The sequence below is a fragment of the Typopeltis vanoorti genome, chromosome 4, assembly GCF_054136105.1.
Source record: "Typopeltis vanoorti isolate ZY-2024b chromosome 4, IOZ_Tvanoo_1.0, whole genome shotgun sequence".
In the NCBI taxonomy this organism is placed as follows: domain Eukaryota; kingdom Metazoa; phylum Arthropoda; class Arachnida; order Uropygi; family Thelyphonidae; genus Typopeltis; species Typopeltis vanoorti.
In genome coordinates, this window is record NC_143552.1 from 65041234 (window position 1) to 65061877 (window position 20644).

Sequence of the window (20644 nt, forward strand, 5' to 3'; positions counted from 1 at the left end):
CAAGTTTAAACCTGGTTTTATTGGTAACTTGTTTTGGTAAAATACTTACAAGCTCTGTATTACTAAATCTTGGTATTTCTATTTCTAGCCTAGCTCCCACTGATGAGACCTCAAAAAAGGTCGAAACCAGTCTGGGTAGTGGCCCCTTGCCTTTAATACAAAACATCATACATTCCCTTCTTGGAGATGTGTTTTGGCATTAAGGGTAAATATTAAGATTAGTGATTGGAGCTTGTTCCACCTCTACCACGAGTTGCCTTGGTCTTGCATCACTTGCAGGCGCAAACTTGACATTTTTGTCTGTTTGCTTACTTGGGAGAAATGGAGTAAAACCTGGTTTAAAATTGCTTGGTATCTTTAACATATATATATATATATATATATATATATATATATATATATACACACACACGAGGGTAGTCTGAAAAGTTCTCGACCTCGACTATAGATGCTCCACTATCGAGCACGATAGTGTTGCCAATAGTGGACAACACTATCGGCACACAATTTTTTTTTTCTAAGTTGGTACATCTGACATAAGCATCCATGTGATATTGCAAGTCATTCTATGAGTAGTTTGTTTTATACAGCTATCTGAAGCAAAAGTGTTGTCTGCATCCCTTCAAATGGATAAAATTGAGTATCGTGTGGTTATAAAATTCATTGTAGAAGAAGGTTTAACGCCAAAAGAAATTCATTCGAATCCATAAAAGTTTAGATATTCAAAGCTTAAAATTCAAGTTCAGCGACGTTCAGGGTTAAAATGTTCACATGAAAACTAAAGAAATCTTGTATTATTTGTTCTTACATGTTTGCTGTAGTGTTGGTTATAATAAAGAAATCTTATTTTAAAAAAAAAACTGTTAATTATTCTTCTCCTTATAAAAAAAAAATATGTATTCAAAATATCCATCATAGGAACTTGCATAATACAATAGGAAAGAACAAAAGGATTCATAACCATTAAATATATCTTTGCACAATGGATATAATTATAATTATTGCACAATGGATGTGCTAAATTGATTCTGATCTAAATTGAAAACTGTTGTCTTATTAGGCAAATTTTTGTATATATCTGCATAAAAAATTCCTGCATTATATGTATGTTAAGATCATGAATTAGCATTTTGGTTTATAGAGAGAATTTCATCATTTAAGTGGAAGAGAGGTAACCAGAGAGCAGTTGATGATGATTCTTGTGAATCTGAAAGGCCTTTTTATTCGTGGATCATATTTTCAGCCATCTGTAGAAATCAGGTATAACGCAACCTTTTTATTTTTTCTTCTCTTATTTATATTCATTTTGATTTTATTTTTGTTCATTGCTTTATTTATTCCTTAAACAAAAAAAAAAAAAAAGAAAGAAAGAAAGAAAGAAATTATGTATAAACAAATTTTTATCATTAGAAAAAAAAAAAAAAAAGATGGATTTTATTGCTTGACAGGCAAATAAATAAATATTGGCTGACACATTTAAATTGAATCATGCAGCTGAGATCCAGTTTAATTGGATATTTATATTGATTTTAATAAGAAAAGGATGAAAAGACTTACTTAGAAAGTTGTTATGTGGTAGATGGCGTTGGTGTAGTTGCAGTCAGTTGGTGGTTTGAGTGGTGGAGACAGTGTTTTAGAGTAGGTGCCCTCCCTTGATGAGTCTTTGGACTCCCTGGAGATGTCAAATAACAATAAAGAAAAAAAAATATATATATATAACATAGTTATGAAAAACAATGTTTTACATAACTATTGATATGCAAAACATTTTTTTTTTCCAGTTACCAAGATGTGCTAAAAAATTTGAACATTGTCTCATTTTAAATTATAAAAATATATATTTGAACTACCTGGACAGATTTGTGTTAACACATAGAATTTCAATAACAAAACAAGTTTTGCTGTTATAACTGAAGCTTGCAGTATGCATTTGCTTACTGCAAGCTTATCTTATGAATAATCCTGCTATTACAATCCAGAAAAAGAGTATGATTATTCACAAGGTAATCTTGAATTTCTTTTTATTATAATGTCAAAACTTTAGCTTTTCAATAAATGTGAAAAATTTAATATATTTTTAATGTAGAAGTGGCCATTCAGCGTATGTATATATGTGTGTTTATTTTATCATTTTTGTCTGCTCAGCTGTTCCAGTTATTTAAAAAAATGTGTGATTTGCACTATTGTTATTATATTATCAAGTTTTCATCTCTGTAAAGAGATTTTTTTACTCTGAATGTTTATTAATTACACAAGGATTCAATTCTGATTGGTGCAATGACTTTTAACTATTTCTTTTAGAATCCAGAAAATCACTTACTCAAGACCAAATAAAAAAAATATATATTATATATATATATACATTTAATGAAACTAAAACTCCTCAGGGGCTCACTTTACACTTTAGTGAGTACAGGCATGGCAAACCCGAGGTACCTGATGCTGGACCAGGCCTTACTTCATGTAATATACATTGGTTATATTATCTGTAGACTAGTCGTCCCTCCCCTTCTTCTTTGCTTCTTTCTTCTCCCCCCCCCCAAATGCTATTAGAGTATTCAAGGGCTAGGGGGTGAATCTTTCCTATTCTGCTATGTCATTTCATCTTATGCAGCCACTGGGGGAGGGGGGGGGGCAAGCTAGCCTCAATAGGCCGGTCTCAAGTCCGGATAAACGGCGAGGGTTGATGTCAGGAAGGGCATCCGGTCGTAAAACTTCGCTGCCACCTCTATCTATGATCTAATGAGTTGAGAAGAAAGTGATACAAGGGCTAGGATGTACCCCTTAGGCAACACACAGCAACGTAGCCCTACAGCTGCAAGAAGTGGACGAATGCTACTGCATCAAGGGTGGATTGGAGAGAATGTTGTGACTGGGGGACATTGAATATTGGAATCATGACTGGAAGGGGAAGAGAGGTGGCAGACATGATGAGGAAGAGGAAGTTGGGCATTTTATCTGTGCAGGAGACGAGGTGGAAGGCAGGAAAGGCAAAGGAACTGGGAGATGGATATAAATTGTTCTACTCTAGAGCGAATAAAGAGGGAAGAAATGGTGTCAGAATTGTGGTGTGTGGTAGAATGAAGGACGAAGTACTGGAAGTGAGTAGGAGGAACAACAGGATCGTGCGAATGAAACTAGGTCTTGGAGAAGAGCAAGTGAGCATCTTATGTGTATACGTCCCACAAGTTGGCTGTACAGCAGGGGAGAAGGATGAGCTCTGGAATGTGCTAGATGAAGAAATGAAGGGGAACTGGAAGAAAACGACATGGTGATTGTGTCGGAGGAGACTTGAACGGACAGATAGGAAGACAGAATAGGGACTGTGAAAATAATCATGTTTGTAATCGATATATCATGTGGACTGACTTGGGATCTTCGGTTGTTTGCTGATGATGATGCAATGTTGGGAAGAATTATAAGTAGCAATGCTGATGCTAATTTCATTCAGAAAGATTTGAATAGACTTTTTACTTGCACAAAGGAGTGGGGCTGTAGTTTTAATATCAATAAGTACAAGGTATTGCATTTTGGATGGCAGAAATGCAAGGCTGTGTACTATATCGATGAGTCCATATTGTGTTCTCTATCAATGGTGCAGGAAGTGGATGAGATTAGAGATTTGGGAGTGATTATTATCGCATCCTCCATGGAGGATGCGACGGTCATTCAACTGACAACATATTTTTCATACCAAATATTAAAATCCTTAATACTCTTTGTATTAACAACATATAACATATTTTGGTAATGCATTCCATTCACTGACAATTCTCCATGTAAAAAAAAAAATCTACTCCTCACCTCCCTCCCCCTTCTCTTCACCACATTCTGACATAACTTCCAGGGATAACCTCTAGTTTTGCCCATCTGCTCTTTTTATAATTCCATCTGGATTAATCTGATAAAATCCTCTCACTAGTTTAAATGTCTCTATCATATCATCTTTTCCTCTTCTATTTACCAAGCTCTGCAAACCACATTTCTTCAACCTTTCTCTCTCTCTCTCTCTCTCTCCATAACCAGCATTCCAAAGTCCTGATATTGTCTTAATCAGTCGTCTTTGGATCCTCTGCATTGTTTCCACATCACACTGGATACCAGACAACCAAATCTGAGCACAGTAGTCCAAGTGTCATCTTACCAGTGCTTTATACAACCACTTCCTTATCCCTGCATGTTAGCATACTTCTATCATAGCAGCATTATGATGTGCAACCTTTGCAACACAATATGTCCTTTGAACTTCAGTCTACTGTCAACCATCACTCCCAAATCTCTAATCTCATCCACTTCCTGTAGTTTGGCACCATCGATATAGTACACAGCCTTATATTTCTGCATTCCAAAATGCAACAGCTTGCACTTATTGATATTAAAATTACAACTCCACTCCTTTGTCTAAGTAAAAAGTCTATTCAAACCTTCCTGAAGGGAATTAACATCAGCAAACAACCAAAGATCCCAAGTCAATCACATGATATATGATTTACAAACAAGTTAAACAGTGGGGGTTCAAGAAAAGAACCCTAGGGCATGTCACTGGTTGCTCTTCTTTTTTGAGACACTGCTCCATCATGCATAACTTGTTGGTATAGTTCAGAGAGTGAATCTCCAATCCATATGAACAATATAATATCTATTCCCATCATCATGAACTTATACACCAACTTAAATGATAATCTATCAAAAGCTTTTGCAAAGTTCAAGAATATCACTGTATATGATTTTCCCTTATCTAATGCACTCGTTACCTTATCATAAAATGCAAGTAAATTGCTAAAACAAGACCTGCCTTTTATAAAGCCATGCTGACCATCATAAAGAATGGTATGTTCATCAACCCCATCCTGTATTCTATTTCTAATCAGTCTCTCCAACATGCTGACTAAAACTTCAGTTATACAGACTGGTCTATAGGAAACTTCTGTCTGGGAACCATGCTTGTAGAATGGTATTATTTTTCCTTTTTTCCACCTCTTAGGAACCCCATCTACTGCAACACTTTCATTAAATAACCAGATCAGGGCACCTAGCCATCTGTGGTGCACATTCCTTAAGAATACATTATGATATGTCATCCATTCCCACAGCCTTAATAACATCTAGCTCAATCAATACCTGAAACACCTCTGATTCTTTCACTTCCAGTTCTCCTAATACTTGCCTCCAATATATATATTCCACCACATTATTGACATCAGTATGATATATTCCTTTCCAAGTGTCATTCTGCTTCCATTACTATCCACCAGTGTCATATTGTCAGGCTTATTCTTTTTCTTCCTTGCCTTTTCTTCCTTGGCCTGACCAGACAATCCCCTCTCATACTGCACCTTTTCTCTCTTTACCATGCTTGTCACCATCCTAGCCTGCCCTTTATACTCTTTATGGATCCATTCACCTCCAATTATAGTCCAAAGTTTACACTAGAAACATGACAATCCTGGTAAAGAAATAAAATTGCAGTATAAGAGGAGATTACCTAATCAATCCAAAGGCAATTCAAAGACTTTCTTCCAATGTGACAAAGCATAAGATGTAGCAGAAATATTAATTCTACAACATCTTCTGAATGTAGCCTCCCTTCTAAATGTCACATTTAGAAGGGAGGCTACAAAGATTGGAAGTGACAGATTAGACATGGATGAAGCATTCACTGGGATTGATAATAATAAGGCTTGGGGATTGGATGACATGTCACCACATATTTTAGGGAATGTAAAAAAAAAAAAAAAGAGCTGTGTAGGAAGAAAAATGTCACATAAAAGGTATAAAGTTGAGGACCAACAGTGGTCTTTAATGTTTATATTCATTGTTAATAATATAAAGTAATGTTCCTTACTTTATCATTTTGTGATAAAGTAAGGAACATGTTAAATGGGAATGGGACTCATGTATGATGATATACCTCTGCTTCATGGAGGAATTTGATAAATTATCATATGACAAGTTGATTTACTAGCTAGAAAGATGGTGACACATAATAGATTACTTTGATTGATAGAAAATTGGTTGTCTGAACAATGCCAGTAAGCTGTGTAGGAAGAAAAATGTCACATAAAAGGTATAAAGTTGAGGACCAACAGTGGTCTTTAATGTTTATATTCATTGTTAATAATATTTTCTTTAGATTGACTGGTGATATTCATCTGTTAGCTTATGATGCTAAGCTGGAGAAAAAGAAACCGTTTGATTCTAGAACAATCTTCTAGCAAGTCTTGACACATGAAGAATGCTCCCAATATAAGAATATTCACTTCTTACAACTCCTGCAACCCATTCTATCGAACTGTTCAAATACTGTCTAGACAGTTTTATTTATTTAATTCTTCTTATTTATTTATTTTTATTTATTTTTTTTGTTTGTTCAAATTCCTTTGAATGACAGGCTTTAAAGAACTGACATGTGAGACTGAAAATTAGCTCTGATATGCCACTGTGTCCAAATTGTCCTGAATTCAAGGAAAAAATAGAAGCATTTACAGGTTTCTTCATCTACACCTCTGCTTTATAGTGGAAGTAAAAGACAGCAGATCCCTCCCATTTTCAGACATACTCCTGGGAGTTCTTTCATCAAAACAAATTCACATATGCAGTTTGCAGGAAGCCAGCTCAAACAGAGAAATAACTACATGCTGTCTACTGTCCAATCCAGAGAAGACACCAGGATCAGAGTCCTGTCTGGAAAAGTATACAGTATTTGTGATGAGAATTGGAATCAAGAATTAATGCTTCTTGTAACCCAATCACTTTCTAATTATTCTAATTACATTATAATCTAATTATATGCCAGACTGATGGATCCCTGGCTTTCTCTGTTTACAGAAAACCTACACACATACAGGTAGATACATTCACCAGCAGTACCCCCCTTCCCAAAAATATGGGGTTATAAAAACCCTATATAACAGGACAAATTAACCAGTTCAGATAATAATGCTCTAACTACTGAATTTAACCATATCCATAACATCCCTTAGCCAATTGCTACAACCCCCAAAAATCCAAAAAAAAAAAAAAATTAAAATCAGTTAACAACAACCCACTCCACTTCCTAACAGAGATTACTCTAAATCTATCACCATTCCTTATATCTGGGGTACATCTGAAAAACTAACAAAAATCCTAAGAAAATATGACCTCACAACATTACAAACCACATAAGAAACTGCCATCCCTTATTTGCTCCACCAAAGACCAGCCTCCCTCCATTCTTAACAGATATTACACTAAATCTATCACCATTCCATATTTACAGGCACGTCTGAAAAGCACACAAAATCTTTATAAAAAATATGATCTGACTACCGGTTACAAACCACATAAGAAATTGGCATCTGTTATCTGCTCCACCAAAGACCAGCCACCTCTCCTAGACCTACCTGGAGTATACCAAGTCCCTTGCAGTTGTAAACTGTCCTACTATAGCCAAACAGGAAGAAAAGTTAATATCAGGATATCTGAACACAAAGACTACATCCAGTTTCACCAATACAACAACTCAGGAGTTGCGGACCATGCACTAGATAACCCCCCCCAACAGAATACGCTGGAAGAAAGCCACTTTACTACACTGTAGCAAATATAAATATTTACCCAAATCTCAACAAATTTGGGTGCATGAGACTGCCCCAAATTTGGGAAGCTTGCATCCTCAGAACTTCGATTGAGTTGTTTTGTGTATCAGCCATCAGCCAAGACAATCCAATTTTGCCTGCTACGGGGCACTTTTAGGACTCTAGGACCAACGGCACTTGCCTTCTTCAGCCTCATTTGCTCGTTGTTAGTGTCTTCATGCACATATCATAGTTTTATGTTCCAAGAAGAGGGCAATGTAACATTGCCAAAATATTGGAAAGTACTGATTAAAATTTTTTAATTAATATTTTAGTATACGTTGTCATTTCTGTGGCCAAACAGGCAGGACAGCTAATATCAGGATATCCGAACACAAAGACTATACCAATATAGCCATTCTGTGCTTGCAGACCATGCTCTGGATATCTGCCACAGAATATGGTGGAAGAAAGCCACTTTACTACACCATAGGAAATATAAATATGAAAGATTGTTCCTAGAATCAGCCTCAGCTCTAAAAAACTTCCCAAATCTCAACAAATTTGGGTGCATGAGACTGCCCAAAATTTGGGTAGCTTGCATCCTTAGAACATCAGCCCAACAGCCAAGACAAAGCAATTCAGCCTGCTAGGGGACACCTTTAGGACTCTAAGACCAATGCCAATTGCCTTCTTCAGCCTCATTTGCTCATTGTTAGTGCCTGCATGCACATATCATAGTTTTATGTTCCCAGAAGATGGCAAAGTAACATTGCTGAAATATTGGAAGGTACTGATTAAAGTTTTTTAATTAATATTTTAGGATACGTTGTCATTTCCTGAAAAATTTAAATTCAGCGATTGGGTTACAAGAAGCTTTAATTCTTGATTACAATTCTGATCACAAATACTGTATATATCTCTCCAGAAAGGACTCTGATCCTGGTTGGCATGTAATTAAATTGTCATCAGGCATGTTGTCATCAGGCTGGCATGTAATTAGATTGTCTAGGAAAGGAAGTCTGTTGTTGTTGTTTTCCTTTTCTAAGGTAAACTGGATACTGGGGTGTTGATTGTTTAAGTGTGTTGAGAAATTGTGGAGTGTTCCAGGCCATGCAGCCAAATAGCAAACACATCATCCACTTAACATGGCCAAACAGTAGGTTTATGTAAGACAGAGTTTAAGGCTTTTTCTTCAAAGGTCTACATAAAGAAGTTGGCCAGGGGTGGAGAGAGAGAGAGAGTGGAGAACCCATGACTGTCTCCTTCTATCTGTTTGTAGAATTTTCCTTGCCAAACGAAACAGCCTAAGTTCATGATGAACTGAAATAGCACTGAGATATCAGGAGAAATCCAAAATATCCAGAAAATATTAAAACTAGCTAACCACAACTCCCCTCCCCTCCTCTCCCCCTTCATAATAGAAATTATACTAAATCTATCACCATTCCTTATATCCTGGGCATGTCTGAAAAGCTCACAATCCTAATTAAATTCTTCCAGTGTTGTTCCTAGAGTCCTAAAGGTGCCCCCCCCCCCCCCACCATGCACTAGATGCCCACCACAGAATATGCTGGAAGAAAGCCACTTTACCACACTTTATAACATTATGTTATAAATATGATATTTGCTGCAATTTGGGAAGCTTGCATCCTCAGAACATCCTAAGAACATCGGGTTGAGTTGTCTTGGTCCAACAGCGAAGACAACCTAATTTTGCATGCTGGGGGGGGGGGGGGACACCTTTAGGACTCTAGGAACAACGCCATTTGCCTTCTTCAGCCTCATTTGCTCATTGTTAGTGCCTGCATGCACATGTCACAGTTTTATGTTCCAAGAAGATACCAATGTGACATTGCCGAAATATTGGAAGGTATTGATTAAAGTTTTTTAATTAATATTTTAGCATACGTTGTCATTTCCTGAAAAATTTAAAGTCATGTGTAACCAATGTATAAGTTTATCTATAAGAATTATGACCAATCACTGAATGATTATGTACAAGGCATTTGACAGAATATTGCATAGAAATCTATTACATAATTTGGAGCAAATGGGAATGGATATGAGGCTGGTGGCATGGATGGAGGGGGGGAGGGTGTTGAGAGACAGTAATTAACACATGGAGTATGGAGGAGTGGAATCAGTGTGAATGAGGGTGACTAGTGAATTGCCCCAAGGCTCAGTTCTAAGAGCACTACTCTTTAATTTGTACATTAATGATATAGCGAAAGATTTGAAGTTGTTTAGCAATGATGCAAAACAAGGAAGGGCTATTGATAAAGGTGATGTAGATATCTCACAGGTTGATTTAAATAAATTGGCAATGTGGGAAAAGAAGGTCAGTGGTTGTAAATTCTGTGTTGTAAAATGTAAGGTAATGCACTTTGGGGTAATCTTTCCCTGTGAAAAGATTACATACTTTGTATTTAACATTTTTACAGGAAATTGATGAAGCTAGGGATCTGGGGGATGATGGTGAATAGAGATTTGAAATTCAGAAGACAACAAATTGGAAGAATTAGCAAAATGGTTCAGAGGATGCCTTGGATGCTGAAGAACACATTGACAAGTAAAGATAGTGAGATTATTATCCCTCTCGACTGACCAAGCTGGTCACTCAAGAGGTCTGTGGAATGTTCACTTGGATAGTATCTGGGAGATATCTGGGTTGTAGAGTTTAGTTAACAGTCAGAGGAGAGGGTATATGATAGAAACTTATAAGTTATTAAAGGAATTCTATAAGATTGACACAGAAGAAATTTTTCAATACATGTGTAGTACGGGGGGAAACAAGAGTTAGCACTTAGAAGTTGTCTGACAGTGTGGTTAGTAAAGGTGTACAGACTAACTTCTTCACTTGGAGAGTGGTGAATGAGAGGAATGGATTGCCAGAGGTGGTTGTAAGTGTCCCAACAGTGAATAGGTTTTAGGAGATGTATGATAGTTATTGTGTTAATGGATAGAGTGGGTCTCTTCCAATGAATCTTTTGACTTCATGGAGTACCCATATAAATAATAATAATAATAATTTAAAAGCATCCTTCAACTATTTCCCAGAAACGTTTTTTATATCAACAACAATTGGGACTACAGAGGAGCTATAATTACCATGTATGCAACACTTAGAAGATAGAATGATTTTGAAGTATCATGATGTAATGATAGTCTTTCCCCCTCCTCCTGCATGCAGTGAACTACATCCATCCAAACTGAAACATTCACCCTGCCTTAAAATAAAATATAATAAAAAACCTAAGTCAGGTCTCACTTTCACACAATAGATGAAGATCATTTGCTACAGCAACAAACAGAGATGATGTTGCCTATACTACTTACATCAGAAAGTTTCAGGAGACTTCCAAAGTGTTATACAGCCCTTAAATGAAAGTTATGGGCTTATATTAAACTATGTTCAGTCCCCTTTTATTAATCAGCTGAACCACACAGAATTATTAGGTGATGGGCATTGCACATTTCGTCTTACCACATCAGCATGACAGTATTTTTGCAGATTTTTTGTAAAAACTACAAATACAGCTAACTGAGCAAGTCTAATTCTAGGCTTCTAGTGCTGTAATGACAAATAAGAGAAGCATAAGAGGGTGCCGTGTAGGCATACGAATGGGTGCACGGTGATATCGCTGCTCCCATTTTTTATAGTTTTGAAGTGGTTCCAGCTCCTGCTTTTAATTTGAAAGTGTTCCCAAGTAACGCTACTTGTCATGCCAAAGACAGTGATATTATTATTATTATTATTACCCCAAGACCTCATGGAGTCAAAGACTCGTCTGGAATGTCCTTTTATCACACACACACATCTCATCATAACGTGTCTTAAACACACTCAAACAATTTGCAGACACCACACTCTCAGGCAAGGCATTCCAATCATTCACAACTCTGCACGAAAAAAAACCTGCCTCTCATTCCTCTACTCACAATCTCTTTATACAGTTTCCAGGTATGACCTCTGGTTCTCCCCCGATCTCCCACTATTCTCTGTAGAACTTCTCCACCATTAATCTTATAACAACCCCTTACCAACTTGTAGGTCTCTATCATATCTCCCCTCTTCATCCTCTCCACCAGACTCTGCAATTTACATCTTCTCAATCTTTCCTCATACTCAACATTCCAGAGGTCAGAAACTACCTCAGTCAGTCGCCTTTGGACCCTTTCCAACATCTCTTCATCCTTCTGAAAACCCGGTGACCAAATCTGGGCACAATAGTCCATGTGTGGCCTAATCAACGCCTTACACAATGAAACACGAATCTCCCTACTTTTACACGTTAGTGTCCTCCGCATCATTCCAGAAGCCTTTGTGTTGTCTTCACAATTTTGGCGATGTGTCCCCTAAATTTTAGATCCTTATCCACTATCACCTCCAGATCTCTTATTTCCTCTACCTCCAACAATATATTCTCACCAAGCATAAATTCTGCATCCCATCTTTGTTTTCCAAATTTTAATATTTTACATTTTGCAACATTGAACTCACATTCCCATTTCCGTGCCCAATCACTCAATTTATTCAAGTCTTCTTGCAAGGCCACAACATCTTCAGTACTCTTTATGGTTTGTCCCAACTTTGCATCATCTGCAAACAACTGAATATCTCCATCCAAATCATCGCCAATATCATTAATATACAAGTTAAATAGTAATGGCCCTGAAACAGACATCTGAGGCACTCCACTAGTGACTTTCCTTTTCCTGGATATTGCACCCCCATACAAAATGTAATTTACCAAAGTATTACTAAATTGAGGGTCCGCGCAGTTAGCCTAGTGGCTGTGCGCTTTGCAACCATATGCCTGGGGAAGGAGTGTCCCAGGTTCGATTCCTGTCATAGACATGAGGAATTTGAGGATCTTCCTCAGGCATAGCCAAGTTAGCCGGTCTTGGGCGCGGGCAGTAGGGTTTTTTCCACCAGTTTATCTGGCATTTTTCATCCTGCAAGCAGGCAAACCGGCCCCGTGAACATACACCTCTACAGTCAAAAAGATTATATTTAAATATTAGATTATATAATTATAAAAGAAATTATATATAAATTATTAAATAAAAGATTATATTTACTTTTGCCCCCCAGCGGCAGAAGTAAATATAAATATAATAAAAATAAATATAATAGTAAATATAATAAAAAGATTTTTTTTTTCTAGACTGGGTCATGTTTTATTGGATATAGCAGATGAATTGATTGCAGATGCACCTCAAGCATTAAGAGTAGAACAGTGTCAATGTCCTCCAAATTATAGAGGTACCTCTTGTGAAGTAAGTGCTTTACTGTTGGCTTGTTTGATGATAATTGTTGATTGATCGATTGATTGAACTAGATAACCAAAATAATTCCTTACTTTTCTTAAAAAATTATTTCCAGCATGGTTTGCTCCTTTTCTTAGTTTTTCCAGTTTGTTAATTGGGTGAATAATTATTATAAATACCTCTAGTGAGTGAGTGAGTGATTTTTTTCTTAGTTTTTCTAGTTGTTAAATGGGTGAATAATTATTACAAATACAGTAAGTAACCCCCCCCCCTGACTTACATAATATGCGACTTACATAAATTTGCAGTTATAATAAATCTCGAAAATTACAACTACTAGCTCATATGAACATATTTGTGTCTTTGACATCCATTGCATACTGCAATGGATGTCAAAGACACAATGTTAATTAGACTGAGCATTCACAGCAAATGTAACAAATAGTAACAGGCAGTGACAGGTTACCGGTAAACGTCGAGAGCAATAGAGTGCAAGCGCACAAAAGCTGTAACATTCAAACTGAAACCTACCAATTAGAAATAAGGACTCCGTAAACAATTCCTCTTTTTCCTGACCCATCAGTAGTCCATGCCTCGCATGGTTAGTTTAGTCACTTGTTTATCACCGTTAGTGTCCATTGTTTATATACCCTTAAAATGGATTCGAAACGCAAAACCAAATGTGCTGGTAATAAATCTAAAAAACAAAGGTCTGCAATTACTTTAGAACAAAAGTTGAAAATGATTCGTATGTGTAAGACAGGAAAATTATATCAACAATAACTCGGGATATAAATCGACCTATTTCGACAGTGAATACGATAGTGAAGGATAAAGTTCACATTGAAAACATGAAAGGTGTGGTAATGTTGAGGGGCACAATCATTACCAAGAAGAGGCTGGGCCCTATTTCAGAGATGGAGAAATTGTTGTCTCACTGGATCGAGGATCTGACACAGAAGCGGATACTGTTTAGTTTTCTGATTATCCGGGAGAAGGCTAGATCTTTACATAATGATTTACAAGAGAAGGCCGGCATCACAGACACAGAGAGTGCATTTAAAGCTAGTGCTGGATGGTTCGAATGATTCAAGAAGCGTAAATCTACACAGCATCAAAGTCATGGGTGAGATGCTGCAAGTAAATTTCCCGAACTTCTGGCAGAAATAATTGAGCAGGGGGAATATTTGCCTGAGCAAATATTTAATGTTGACAAAATGTCTCTGTTTTGGAAGAGGATGCCAACACTGACATTTATTACAAAACAGGAAAAATCTATGCCTGGATTCAAGGTCGCAAAAGATCGGATCACTGTTATGATTGGTGGCAACACTTCAGAGGACTTGAAACTTAAACTGCTTACAATGTACTATTCCCAGAGACCACGGGCCTTTAAGAACATTGACCCGAGTATGCTGCCTGTAATCTGGAAATCCAATACCAAGTCTTGGGATACACGTGTGCTGTTCGCAGAGTGGTTCAATAACCACTTCATTCCTCAGGTGAAGGAATATTGTGCCAAGAAAGGAAACCCATTTAAAGTGCTTCTCTTCCTGGACAATGCCCCCAGCCACCCAGGAGAGTTGGATGACTTTCATTCTGACGTAAAAGTTGTTTACCTGCCTCCTAGAACCACCTCACTGTTGCAACCTATGGACCAAGGGGCTATTGCGACTTTCAAAGCCTACTATCTGCGGCATATGTTTTCCCAAGCAATCAAGACTATTGATAGTGATGAGTGCATTACTCTCTGTGATTTCTGGAAGAATTATAATATCCTTGACGCTATCAAAAACATCGGGGTGGCTTGGGATGAAGTCAAGCGGACAACAATGAATGCTGTGTGGAAGAAACTCTGCCCAGAAATGGCACAAAATCGTTTAAAGGAAGGAGAGCAGACAATGACTGATACGGTTGTTGAGTTGACACAAGAATTACAGCAAGCGATTTAGACGTGTATGCAACTGGCAGAGCAATTAGAGCTGGAAGTGGATAGCGTTGACGTTAAAGAGCTGCTTTTGAGTCACGATGAATAGCTTACTAATGATGACCTTATTCAGTTGGAGGCATTCCGAAATTCCAAAGAAAATACTATGCTGATTGAACCGCCAACTCCAGACGTTAAGAAATTTACAACAAAGGGACTAGCCGAGGCTTTTAACCTGATAGACATAACGCTAGCAAAATTACTTGCTAGAATCAATGGATCTGAACACCAAGCGGTTCGAGAATGTTAGCCGCCATATCCATTCCGATATGTCTAGCTACAAGGCCATCTACGATGACAAAAAGCGTGTGACCACACAATCTACTCTATACATGTTTGTGAGATGCCGCTTACAACAACATCAAGATGACAACTCAGACGACCCTGACTATGCTCAGTCTTCAACATTGAGAGGGATAGTTGCCAGAGAACAGCATTCTCTTCACAACCATCCACCACCAGTGCCAACTCTCCCACTACAGAGCTAAATTAGCTGTTACAAGACATTTTTTTTATTTGAAAAGTGTTATTTCAGTTTGTTTTTATATTCTTTTATATATTTTTCATACTTTTATAGTTTGTATCCAAGTAAATACTGCTGCATGATGTTTCATTTATAAAATCATACTGTGTAAATAATATACTTTACATATCTGTATATATATATATATATACATATAATAATAATAAATATTGCAGTTTCTTACGAAGTTACACTTAAGCAATTTACAAATTTGACTTACGTAAAATTCAAGTTACGTAAAGATTTATGGAATGCATTACTTACACAAAAGAGCGTAAGTAATGTGTTCAATATAATCAGTGTAACTCTGGGGGGTTACTGTACCTCTATTGAGTGAGTGAGTGATTTGCTCCTTTTCTTAGTTATGCCAGTTAAGTGAGTGAATAATCATTATAGACACCTGTAGTGACCGAGTCCAAGGATTCATTGAAGGAAGCCACTTAATTTTTTTTTTGTGTGTGACTTTTGCCTATGAAAGGTTATAAACCTGTAGTATCGTGGGTCACTAATTTTTTTATGTTTTTATTCATTTTTTATAATTTTTTCACTTATTTTCTATATAATTTAGAAACCCTGCTCTAGAGGCCAAATATAAAACACTTTCAAGTCCCTTCAGACCTTCAATAAGCAAGCAGTGGTTTCACATTGGTGACAAAATTCATTACCACCTAAAGGCAATAAAAAATATTCATGCTTATAGTAGGATTCAAATCTGTAACTTTCTGGTTGAAGAGTGGATACACAAACCACTTGGCCAACTAGGATGATAAACTTGCCTTTATCATACTGCTCCTTTTTCCATATTGTTTTATTATACTTAAACATGTTGGTAGATGATGCATTCACCATTGGCAAAACATCGACTCACTCACTCACTCCCTTACTCACCTTTGCTAGCCTGGTTGGCTCAGTGATTAGCTTATCCGCTCTCCAGCCAAAAGGCTGTGGGTTCGAATCCCGCCATGGGCATGGATGTTTGTGATTGTCTGTGAAAATACTAGTAGTGGTGGTGATGGGCAGTAGATGGCATTGATATAGCTGCGGTTTGTTGCAGATGGCGGATTGAGTGGTGGAGACAGAACTGTAGAGTAGGTGCCCTCCCTCGATGAGTCTTTGGACTCCCTGGAGGTGTCAAGTAATAATAATAATAATTATTATCATTTGCTCATTGTGCTAGCTTATTTGGGTTTTGCACGAAATCCCTTTTGAAATGTTTCCTTGCCATGTTAACCAACTTTGCATCATCAATCAACGTTTGGTTATCTCATTTCATACATTTCCCTATATCATTAATATACAAATTGAACTTCAGTATTCCTATGGCAGAACTCTGTGATACCCCACCGATTGCAACTCAGTCTTTCTGATGTTGCACCACATGCTATTTTTTGATACCTCTTATTCAGCAACCATCTTTTTGATGCTATTAGTTTATTTCTCCCCAAAAGCATGAGGTTTATACAGAAACTTGCAGGTGGTAGCCTGTTGAATATCTTCAGCTGTGTCAAGTATTATTAATACATAGGCATTTGCATGGCCCCTCCATGTGGGAATGGATGAGACCTCCTTCTTATACTTCTGAAACTTTTTATTCTTTCCTGCTTTTTTCTATATTTTTCTTTCCATTATTCATTGCTCCATGTCTCCCGAGGTCTTTCTTTCTTATTCTCCAGACAATCAGCTCTAAGAATTAATGTTCTGCAGCATAGACTATCATCACCAGAATCTCCTCTTTATGGATGTTCATAAAGTGGAGGTGATTCTGGTGATGTGCCTACACTTCTTTGGCAAGACAAAGTTGGCCCAGATGTCCCAGCCAGAAAAAATCCTTCATGAGTCACTAGTGTCACAGTATGGCTCTTTCTCAATGATTTGGAGACATGTTCCAAGGCTTGCTGTGGAGCTGATAAGGTGACTGGAGTGGTCCTGATGTTCTGCTCCCAGTCATTGCTTTGTGGATAGTGGGCATCCATGTGTGTGTGTGTGTCTCCGTAGCAGGTCAGGTGCTATGATGCTGAATCATTATCTCCTTTGAGTATGAGTTTTTCAACTTTAAGTTTAATAGAAGTCTTTAGTAAGATGCAACTCAGTTGACACAAAAACTGAAACAAAGCAAAAAAAAAAAAAAAAAAAAAATCTGATGTGGTAGTTTTTAATTTTAATTAAATTAAAAACTACCATATCAGTTTTTTTTTTTTTTTTTTTTTTTTTTTTTTTTTTTTTTTTTTTTTTGCTTGGCTTGAAGAAACTACCAATAAATTAAAACTAGAAAGAAGCCTTGACAGCAAATCAGGTCCTTCTAGCTACAAGAATTTACAATTTCAATTGTTTTCGTAATAACCTAATTGAGTACTGTGTATTTTACCACAGTTGTATGTGCTCTGAAGATTCAAGTTAGAAATTCAATAAGAGACTGATACATTAGTTATTTATTTTCTTTTGGTGTTGTTTTACCAACCCAGTTGACCAAGTTGTTAGCATATTTGTTCTACAACCAACAGACTATGTGTTCATATTTCCCCATGGGCATGGATGTTTGTAATTTTCTCTAGTTGAGCAGCGAATTTCAGTTGCTGTTGCATCATATGCATTAGCAACTAAGAAAACTCTTGAGAAACACTTAGGTTTCTTTTTTTAGAATTAGTATAAAGAAATTATGTATTTTGGGAAAATAAAGAACCACCACAATAATTCTTTCTCAACTTTCAAGCTTTCCAACCTTCTGAATATTCCATCATTGGGTATGAAATAAGTTAATTACTGCTTCCCCTCCACTGCACATCTATTTTAGTTACTGTGTTGTGATTTGTTGGTTACTTTGAAATATACCCGAGGCTTTCTAGAAAAAAAATGATTTGTATTCTGTCCTATTCTCTAATCGGTTGTATTCTGTTACGACTATTTTGTTTATTATTAATTATTGACAAAACATGCACCATAATGACCAGTGCACTCCAATAACCTTATGGTTAAAAAAAATTGTTACATTTATGTCATAAATAGTTTCTTTTTTGTATGTTTTGATATATATCACAGAATTTGCATTACATAAATACAATTAACAATTAAACTGAAACGCATATTTTGAATTTTTACTCATTACTCAGAAATTCTCACTCATCATAGATGAGCAGATGAGTACTTTTTCTCAAGCCCTGGTTATTATTATTATTAAAATTATTATTGACATGTGACCTCCATGCAGTCAGACAGAGACTCATCGTGGCAGGTACACAAAATCGCAAACAATGCTCATCCAATCGTGCATTAAACTGATTCAGTGGGTCTACATTCACAACACACTCAGTTATCCATTCTCCATGCAAAGAACCTGCTCCTTACTCCTCTGCTGGTACTCTCCTTATACAAATTCTACCCCCTCCCATTCCACAAATTTCCCATTGATTACTATCATATGCTTAACTGGTAATTAATTTACGGAATTGACAACGCATATAAAGTAAATAAATTAAAGATAACTTTAATGAATCACTTCTATATTTCGCCAATGTCACATTGCCATCTTCGGGAACATAAAGATATGGTATGTGCACTAAGGAACTAACAAAGCAAATGAGGAAGAAAATAAGAACTAATTTTGTTCCTAAAGTCCTAATGGTGCCCTCTTGCGGGCTAATTTGGTAGTCTTGGCAGTTGGGCTTAAGTTCTCAAAATGAAAGTCTCCCAAATTTGGGGCAGTTTCATGCACCCAAATTTGTTGAGGTTAGGAACGTTTTTTAGAGCTGCTGAAGATTCTTTGAATAGTCTTTCGTATTTAAACTTGCTGCGATGGATTATTTTTGTCTTCTTCCAATGAATTTTATGGTGGGTATCTAAGGCATGGTCTGCCAGTCCAGAGCGGCTGTACTGGTGAAAACGGATGTAGTCTTGGTGTTCTGAAATCCTGATATTTGTTGTTCTGCCTGTTTGGCCAAAGTAGGACAATTTGCAGCTGCAAGGGACCTGGTATACACCAGGTAGGTCTAGGGGAAGTGGTTGGTCTTTGGTAGAGCAGATAAGGGATGCCAACTTTTTATATGGTCTGTAACAGGAAGTAAGGTCATATTTTTTGAGGATATTAGTTATTTTTTCAGAGGTGCCCTGGATGTAGGGGATAGTGATAGACTTGGTGTAGTCTTTATTGTGGAGGGGGGGAGGGGGGTTGTGGTTTACAGGTTTTAGTATTTTTTGGATTTTTTTGGGGTTGTAGCCATTGGCTAAGAAAGTGTTGAGGATGTGGTTTAGTTCCATAGTCAGGGCCTTGTCATCTGAGCAGATTAATTTTGCCCTGTTATATAGTGTTTTTATCACCCCATATTGTTGTGAGGGGGGGGGGGATTGCTGGTGAATGTATCTGCCAGTGTGGGTGGGTTTTCTGTAAACAGAGAAAACCAAAGATCCATCAAGCTGGCGGGTGATTAAAGTGTCTAGGAAGGGGAGGGTGTTGTTTTCCTCTTTTTCTAAGGTGAACTGGACTCTGGGATGTTGGTTGTTTAAGTGTGTTAGGAAGGAGTGGAGTGTATCTGAGCCATGTGGCCAAATAGCAAACACATCATCCACATAACGAAGCCAAATAGTGGGTTTTTGTGGGGCGGAGTTTAAGGCTTTCTCTTCAAATGTCTCCATAAAGAAATTGGCCAAGGGTGGGGAAAGTGGTGAACCCATGGCTGTCCCCTCTATCTGTTTGTAGAACTTTCCTTGCCAAACGAAATAGCCTGAGTTCATTGTGAACTGAAATAGGGCTGAGATATCGGGAGGAAACTTGGCTTGGATGAGCTCAAAGGTTTCTTTGAGTGGGACATTAGTGAATAGGGAGGAGACGTCAAAACTGACCATTATGTCAGTGTGTTGGAGTGTGAGGTTTTCTATACAGGCTTTAAAGTGGGCCGAGTTTTTTATGTGTGATGGTGTGTTGCCAGTGTAGTGTGTGAGCGTTTTGGCTAAATGTTTGGCTAATTTATATGTGGGGGAATCAATGCCATCCACTATGGGACGTAATGGCACATTTTGTTTATGTATTTTTGGGAGTCCATATAATCGGGGGGGTCTAGAGTTATAAGGTTTAAGTTTGTTGGTGACTTCCACAGGCCAAGAAGTGACTTTCTTAAGGAGACTGTGGATAGTTCTAATCTGAGAGTTGGTCGGATTATATTCAATGGGGAGGTAAGTAGTACGGTCTCGTATTAAAGAATTTAGCTTACCTTTGTAGTCTTTTTGGTTAAGTACCACAGTGGCGCTTTCCTTATCAGCTTTGGTGATTACTATTTTTTTGTTGTTTTTTAATTCTTGTAGGGCTGTATA

The 20644-nt window shown here is 37.2% G+C and overlaps 1 protein-coding gene across 1 annotated transcript in view; it reads left to right on the forward strand.

Moving 5' to 3' along the window:
• LanA (laminin subunit alpha) overlaps nucleotides 1-20644 on the forward strand; it is a 1191635-nt gene that overhangs the window by 595456 nt on the left and 575535 nt on the right. Inside the window, exons 28-29 of the mRNA XM_090391815.1 lie at nucleotides 1142-1260; nucleotides 12731-12842. Coding sequence (XP_090247941.1) covers nucleotides 1142-1260; nucleotides 12731-12842 — 231 coding nt within the window. The remainder of the gene's footprint in view (nucleotides 1-1141; nucleotides 1261-12730; nucleotides 12843-20644) is intronic.